General features: G+C 51.9%; 1 protein-coding gene across 4 annotated transcripts in view; it reads right to left on the reverse strand.

Moving 5' to 3' along the window:
* LRRC20 (leucine rich repeat containing 20) overlaps positions 1-7,545 on the reverse strand; it is a 95,423-nt gene that overhangs the window by 86,450 nt on the left and 1,428 nt on the right. The window contains exons 2-3 of one of the 4 annotated variants that reach the window (XM_006166257.2): positions 5,192-5,293; positions 1,292-1,436 (exon numbers count right to left, since the gene is read on the reverse strand). The exons of 1 other annotated variant lie outside the window; for it this stretch is intronic. In XM_006166257.2, coding sequence (XP_006166319.1) covers positions 1,292-1,373 — 82 coding nt within the window. In that variant the 5' untranslated portion in view covers positions 1,374-1,436; positions 5,192-5,293. The remainder of the gene's footprint in view (positions 1-1,291; positions 1,437-5,191; positions 5,294-7,545) is intronic. 2 more of the 4 variants (XM_014583279.2, XM_006166258.3) reach the window with 2 other exon arrangements.

Genomic DNA, 7,545 nt, shown 5'->3' on the forward strand with positions numbered 1-7,545 from the left:
CCCTAAAGAAAAAAAAAAAAAAAAAAAAAAAAAGACAATCTTTGCATTGGTTCAATGACAAAGGAGATGCTTCTCCTACCTTAGTTCAGTTCAGCAAATACCTCCACGTACTTATAAAGTGCCTGACACTGCATTAGGCTCTGGGGCCAGCTAGGGAAGTAACCAAAGGCCACTGTGTCCCTGCCCTCTAGGGATGTGGAATGGGAGCTACAGAGGAAGGCAGGTGCAAGGGGTGTATGGCGTAGGGCTGAAGACTTCCTGGTGGAAGTGATGTCCAAGTTCATCCTCTGGCTGAGTGTCCCTCCACTTCCTGGGCCACCACCCAGACATACCTGGTGAGTGGAAGCTCAAAGAACTGCTCCTCCTTCCCGGCCTCTGGGTCTGTGTTCAGGTAATCACCACAACAGAAGTGCCACTTTGTGAGACAAACAGACACAGCCACACACACACCCTACCCACCCATGAAACTCCTTTCCATCTCCCACAGGCCTGACTCAAGGCCCACCTGTCCGTCTGCACCATCATCCCTAAGGCAGGACTGTGCTCCTGTCCTCTGGGTTCCCACAACACACCAGTGGCTCTACGGCAGTGCTTACGTTCGAGCAAGCAAGTTGCACATGCTCATATACACACACACCCACAACACGCGCGCGCACACACACACACAGGGAATCGCACTGTATCCCCTGCTGCCCCTTGTACATGGTGGAAAGTCAAAAAGTTACTGCTGAATTCAATTAAATGGGATGTTTTCCTTAAATGCTTGGAGTTTGGAGGTAATTGATGGGCTAAAATATCACAGCCAATTCAAAGCAAAAAAACAGGTAAGAAGTGACTTAAATAAAATAGTGGAGTGTAAAGGGGCCTCCCAGCAGGAGAACTTCAAAAAAGCCTTTGTATCAAGCTTTGTATCAAGCCTTATCTCCACATCTGAAGGTAGAGGCTAGCCATGCCTGGCAGGTATTTTCATCACAAGGACTTGGGGAGATTCAAGTGATGACACTCATGAGGCACCCACACAGAGCCTGACTATGTCCAGGGGCACATACATGCACATGGGCGCACACACATGCAGAGTAAACAGCAGCCCAAGGGCAAGCAGATGACCACGACCACAGTAAGCATTAAGTCTCATGCCAGGACATGGTTCGCACAAACTGTACATGATTGCAAGAAAACTCCGTGAAACCTGTCCTCATGCGCGTGCATCTCTTCCATCTTCCTATTCCATTTCCAAGCTGATTTCACAAACCACTTACAGGGCAGCTGGCAAAGCCCTGTTCTCACTCACCCAGGGTGTCAGAGCCACTCTCCACCGTCTCGTTGACCTTCCTCGCGACTCTGGCCACGGCCTCACCCATCTTCCTCAGCATGCAGACACGGGTGTCTAGCTGCCAGCCGCAAGGCCGGTCTGCTGTTCACAACGGGGCCTGCACCTGGGGAAGATGCAGGGCCATGATCCGCCGCCCACCAGCCAAGGTCCCACTACTCCATGCACCCCAGCATCCTCCTCTCAGGAAGCGCACAGAGAGGGCCCCAGGCCACTCACCTCCTGCAGGGCCCAGAGTCCAGACACATCCAATGGGGCCTTTGGAGTGACTGATCTGTCATTTAGAGGATCGGGACAGCCAGGACCTACTGCTTTTCTGGGAGGATCAACACTGTGATCTCACCACAGTGGGCTGAGCCCGAACCAGTGGCCAGGCCAGCATGACGACTCAGGCGTGCACTAGCCTGTGACTCACTTGATGGGCAGGGCCCTGGGGGGAGGCGAGGAGCAGCCAACTGCAGGAGAAAGACACCTGGACACCTATCCCTCCATGCCACAGCCTCTGAGCCTGAACCCAATACACTTCCCCCCACATCAACTCCTCCAGCTCCCCCATTTTCCTCACCCACCCCTGCCAGGCTTCTCCTGTAGTGCAGGAAGTGGAGACACAAAGGCAAATCAGAGCCCTGAGAGCTGATCAGAGACTCCTCATCTGCCAGAAGGGTGGTCTCTGAGAATTACCTTCCCAGAAGCCAATGTGGAAGGAAGACAACAGTATTGGGACCAGCAGTTAGCGTAATGGCTATGTCGCTGGACTCCCATGTAGTTGACCGCGGTTCACATCCTGGACACGATGGCTTAAAACTCAACGCTGGGCACGTGTGCGTGCGTGCCCAAGATCCTGAAAGGAGAATGGAGGAGAAGGGATTGTGGTGTGGCCATCCCCCTTGGGGGGTGATTTCTCACTTTCTGTCTCTCTGTCTCTCTCTGTCTGTCTGGCAAGCGTATGCACCCTATAGCAAAAACCTCTGGTGTGCCCCCTAAAGAAAAAACCTCGGGGGGGGGGGGAGGGACAACAGTATTAGCCTGCAGACCGGAGCATCAGCCTGATGTTGAGTTAATCTGCGGCGGGGTGGGGGGAGCAAGGGAAATAAGAGAAGGGAAACTGGGTCTCTAGGGGAGAAAAGGCCTAAAGAAGGGTAAAAGAAACAAAATCACATAGTGTTAAAGACACAGATATTTTTTAATTGTAAGGTGCTAAGACAAAGACAAAGAAATGTCCCCCAACTCCCTGTTTAGTGCAGAGAAGGAAACTAAGGCACAGAGAGGGGCTAGGTGGCCTGGTCAAAGTCAGGGTCTATGTGGCAGTAATCAGTTCAGCCCAGCCCCGTAACTAGTGCTCACTTTTTTTTTAATTTACTAGAGGGCACGTGCACTCACTGCAGACAGGGAGAGAGGCAATCACCCTCCATGGGGAATGGTCATGCCAAATCCCTTCTCCATCTCTCCTTCTTTGTGGATTTTGGGCACATGTGCCCAGGGCACTTTTCAAGCCACCAGGTCTGGACTCGAACTGTGGAATCAGCCATCTGGGATCCAGCCGCCTTAATCACCAGGACACAGGCTGGTCCCAGTGCTCACTTCTTTACAAAAGCCACCCACATCCCTAACAGCAGCACTCCACAGAGAGGAATAAACTGGATGCCAAGGTCAGTGCCCCTCTTTGCCCCTGGGACCGCAATCCTAATTTCACAGACAGTTCGAGGCGCTCCACTGAACTCACACCGAGGGCTCAAGGCAGAAGAACATGAAGGGCTGCAAGAAAGGACAAGGGACAGAGGAGCTGCGAGGAAACACCAAGAAAACGTCTCCATGTGCTCAACTGTCACGCCGGGGCAGCCAAGCCCAACCATCTGCTCGGGGAGTTAGTACTCTGTGTGTGCCTTTTGCCAAGGAGGCTGACTCAGAGGTTTGAGAGACGACGGATGGAAAAAGACTATTTTCCAAGACAGACCAAATATGAGATCTATTTATGAGCTGAGAAGCCTGAGAGGGTTTATAACTACTCTGTGAACCCCGGCTTCTTCATCGGAGTAGGAGATCTAGTAATGCCCACCTCACTGGGTTAATGTGTGGACTGAATATAGGCACCTGTCAGGTCAGAGCCCAGGACTTGTAAATATGCAATAAATGCCAGTTGAGCAGATAGAGCAGTACGGTACATTTGTCACACCAGGATCGAATCCCAGTTTAATAGTTTAATACTTGCATGACTCCGAACAAACAAGTTTGAAGAATGAGTTACCCTCTCTCCACCTTCAGGAAGTCTTCCCTGATTACCCCAGCCCTCAGCGTTCTCTCTTCCTTCTGAGTTTCAGTAGCACTTAATGACTCAGCACAAGTCTCATGGGTTGCTTACGGGCTCCCTGAAATATACATAAACATATCTGTCTCCCCCGTTGCCCTGTGGGCAGCCTGGGGCAAAGCGGATCTGGATTGTGCTTTTCTCTGCATTTAACACCACACACTGAACACAGATGCCGCCCTGACGGTGGTAAGAAGGGTCAACAGACATATCTGGGTTTCAAATCTGAATACAGGTCAGATGACTCTCACAGCGGTCTAACTGAAAAGGGTCAGTTTCAAATGCCTAAAGGTGCCAGGTGGGCAACCTGCATAAGGAAGGTCAGCCTTAAACAGCAGGGAATAGGAAGGATGAAGACAAACCAGACCCCAGACCTTCACCATGCTGTCGTTGAGGCCATTACCTAAGCCTAAACTCCAGCAGTGTCAGGGATCTTGGTGATTTATTCTAACCAAAAAGGGAGGTGCATCAGCTAGACAGAAACAAAAACAAATACTAATTCTCGGCCTTCTCACCTGGTTCTCTCCCTTTTTTTTTTTTTTTTTTTTTTGGAGAGGTTTTTGCTACAGGGCGTGTGTGCTTGCCAGCCAGACAGAGAGACAGAAAGCGAGAAATCGCCCCCCAGGGGGGATGGCCATGCCGCAATCCCTTCTCCTCTGTTCTCCTCTTGGGATCTTGGGCATGTACGCACGCGCGCACACCGTGAGTTTAAGCCACTGGGTCCGGAACGTGAACCGCGGTCAGCTACATGAGAGTCCAGCGACATAGCCATTACACTAACTGCTGGTCCCTCACCTGGTTCTCTTTCCACCATACCATTCCTTCTTTCCTCATCTCTAACATCCATCATTAATAACCACATTTATGAAGGTCTACTCAGTATAGGGAATAAGAATGAAGAAGGGGGAAAGAAATCTAGGAAATAGCTCTGGTTTGTAATTCTGACGAGGAAGAGCTTTCTGAAGAATGGCACCACGGCCATTTTGGGGTCTGTGCTACTCTGGTAAAAATCAGCTAGGCTAATTATACGTTCCATTAGGTACTATTTTGCTACACATATCAGGTAATATGTCGCACTTCTATTGTTGTCACAGGGTGGAGGGATACTTTAAGACACCAATGAAAACTCATCCAATTAAAAATGTCACCACTGATGGCCAGCTCAGATGCCCTATGACGTGGGTCAGAGTGGACAAAGGAGCAGGAACAGGGACATGTAAAGTCTGGGTGTCCGAGCAATTCAGTAGGAGGAAGGGCCCCTTGTATTCAGAAGAAGCTCTGGGCACGACACAAACGTGCCCTAGACCGCCGAAGGTTCACGCTGTCTAAAATCACCACCCTTACTAACTGGTTGGAAAAACGACTCTTCGTTTAAAACGAGCCCTTTCCCCACAAGAATGTCTTCACAACGTCCAGCTGCCCGTCGCTCCCAGGCCAAGTGACAGAGGCTTGCCACCCTTTGGCACAGGCAGAGCTGTGAGCTGGAAGGGTGGTAGGGCATTATGCTATAGGGCTCAAGGTGGGGTGTGGAGCCCCAGACAGAGGGAAGAACAAACCTGGGATGACGAGGCTGGAGTGGACTCCTGAGCCCCCAAAACTAGACAGACAAGATTGTCAAGCTTCATTTACTTCACTTCATTTTCATCCCAAGGCTGGGTCTGTTTGACAAAAAAATTAGAAGAATGTATTTAGCATGTTAATAGGAGTCCAGAGAAGGCTGAGCTCTGGAGCTGGGGAGGTGGGAAGTAAGAAGTGAAGAGAGGGAGAGTAAATAAAGAAAGCTGTTCTTTTCTTTTTTTGTTTTAAATTGGTTTTGAGAAAACCAGAAAACTCTGCAAATCATACAAAGGACAGAGCACCAACACACCTCTGAGTGCAAAGCCCCCTAGGCAGGGCTGTCCCTAGACAGTGAGGGCCTCCTCTCTATGTAAACAATTCGAGTCAACCCCAAAACATCATATCAGCACCAGTGAACAACCCATCCATAAGGCAGCCCTCCTGGAACTAAAATACAACCATGGGGCCCCAAGACAACTCCCTAGGCCCTCATGCTGTGTTCCTCAAGGCATCTGGTCAACCCTACATAGTGAGGTGGTAGCAGTAGAAAGTTGGAGTGTCCCAAGGGGGAGAAACAGGAAGCATAAGCCCACATGGGTGTGATCTGGCTTAGAGTACCCCGGCCAGATGGCACTGAAAGGGGAGGCATGGAAACTGCTGAGGAAAGCCACCCTAGTCACAGAGACCCCTCGGCACAGCTCTCAGCTCTTGCACTGGTGCTGTCCCCAAAGCCTGTTCCTCTGCACTCACATCCAACTCCCCCTCCCCCAGAGTGTGCTTCATGGTCCCAGGAAATGCTTAAATGCAACAAACATTTCCAGGGCACCTTCTGGAAGGCCCACACTGGGAAATAAAGGTACAGAGCAGGGTACAGGCAGAACAACCATCCTGCTGGGAGGCAGATGAGCTAGATGCCAGCACAGGTACCTGCCAGGCCCAGGGCCATGCTGGCACATGGCATGGCCTGGGAGAAGGAACAGAGACAGGGTCTGAGCAGCGGGGAGCACAAAGAGATACAGGAGAGAAGGGGACAGGCAACCAGTCTGATCCTCGGTTACTGGGGAAGGGACTGGTGCCTCCTACTAGACTGCCCCATGTTGCTGGGTAGGACACTAAGAGGAGATTTTTGAGGATAGCAGCCTAATCCAACCACAGTTTTGGGAAGTTGACAGCAGGTGAAAGGCTCATTTGTCAAATGGCAATACCACCTTCCTCACAGCAAGGCTGTGAGAAGGAACTGATAGGTAGCTTTTTAGAAGGAACTTTGCAAACCATTGTACTTCCCAAATGAAGGCATTACCAACTGGAAGTTAAGCAGGCACAGAAAGTGGGGATAAAATGCCCCCTTTAAAAATTGTCCTCCGTTTTGGGTGCTATCCATATGGACCTCAGGGCCTATATCCTAGCTTCATGGGCCAAGGCTGGGAGGGGTGATTTTGCTTAAACCCTGACCACGGCTCCCTGACTTCCTGCTTTACCAACAAGAACTCTACCTTCTCTGCAGCCCCAAGATCTCTGCAAAGGAGCCACGACACCCATCCGCACCAGCTGCTCTGTATTAGTTACGGGTGTGGTAAACTGGGAACTTCAGCGCCTGGCAGCCACTCTGACAGGCAACCAGAGCCTCCTGAGCCATGAGTGCAAGCTGCCCCACCTCTGTCTCCATCCGGGCCTCTCAACTATGCCAAGCCCAGGAGTGGGTGCAAAAGGTGAGAAGACTCATTCGAGCCAAGTAGCCCCAAAGGCCCATTGGAGATCAGAACAGAGTTGACCCACTTTCCCACCCAAGGGAAAGAAGCCCGCTGGGGCAGGAACGAGACTCGCTGGCTCCTTGCTTCAGCTCCGTAGGGTTCTGGGAGCGCGCGACATGCTCCTTTGTGGGCATACAGGAATCCTAGAACTGTGTGCCTCCCAGGACTCTGTGCCGTGGCCAGCCCAGTGTCCCTGCTTCCCGTGCGCCAGGGGCCGGCCCTCACCTCTGGTGCCGGCCCTCACCCCTGGTGCCTGCAGCCAATGGTTCCTCCTCTCCGGTTCTCTGCTTGCCGGCAGAGGACTAGAGAGAATAAAGCAGGAAAAAGGAGTAATATGAGTGACTGCAGAGGGCCGCGGTCTCCCGCGTTGCCCGGAGACCGAGAGTCACGTCTGGGGCAAGCGTCTGCAGCTACCCCGAGCGGAAGCAGACCCGGAAAATGTCGTTTCTGGGACAAAACACACAGCAGCCTTTCCCAGCAAGGAAAAGAGGCCCGCCCGGGCGCGCTTCCCTGGGTTCCCTATTTACTGGCACCGCTGCACCCACTCCCCCGAGCCATCCGGGTCCGGCTGCAGTTGCAAGCCAGAGCCGGCGCCGGGCGGG

This window comes from Tupaia chinensis, unplaced genomic scaffold, assembly GCF_000334495.1.
Source record: "Tupaia chinensis unplaced genomic scaffold, TupChi_1.0 Scaffold144215_1, whole genome shotgun sequence".
NCBI classification, from domain to species: domain Eukaryota; kingdom Metazoa; phylum Chordata; class Mammalia; order Scandentia; family Tupaiidae; genus Tupaia; species Tupaia belangeri.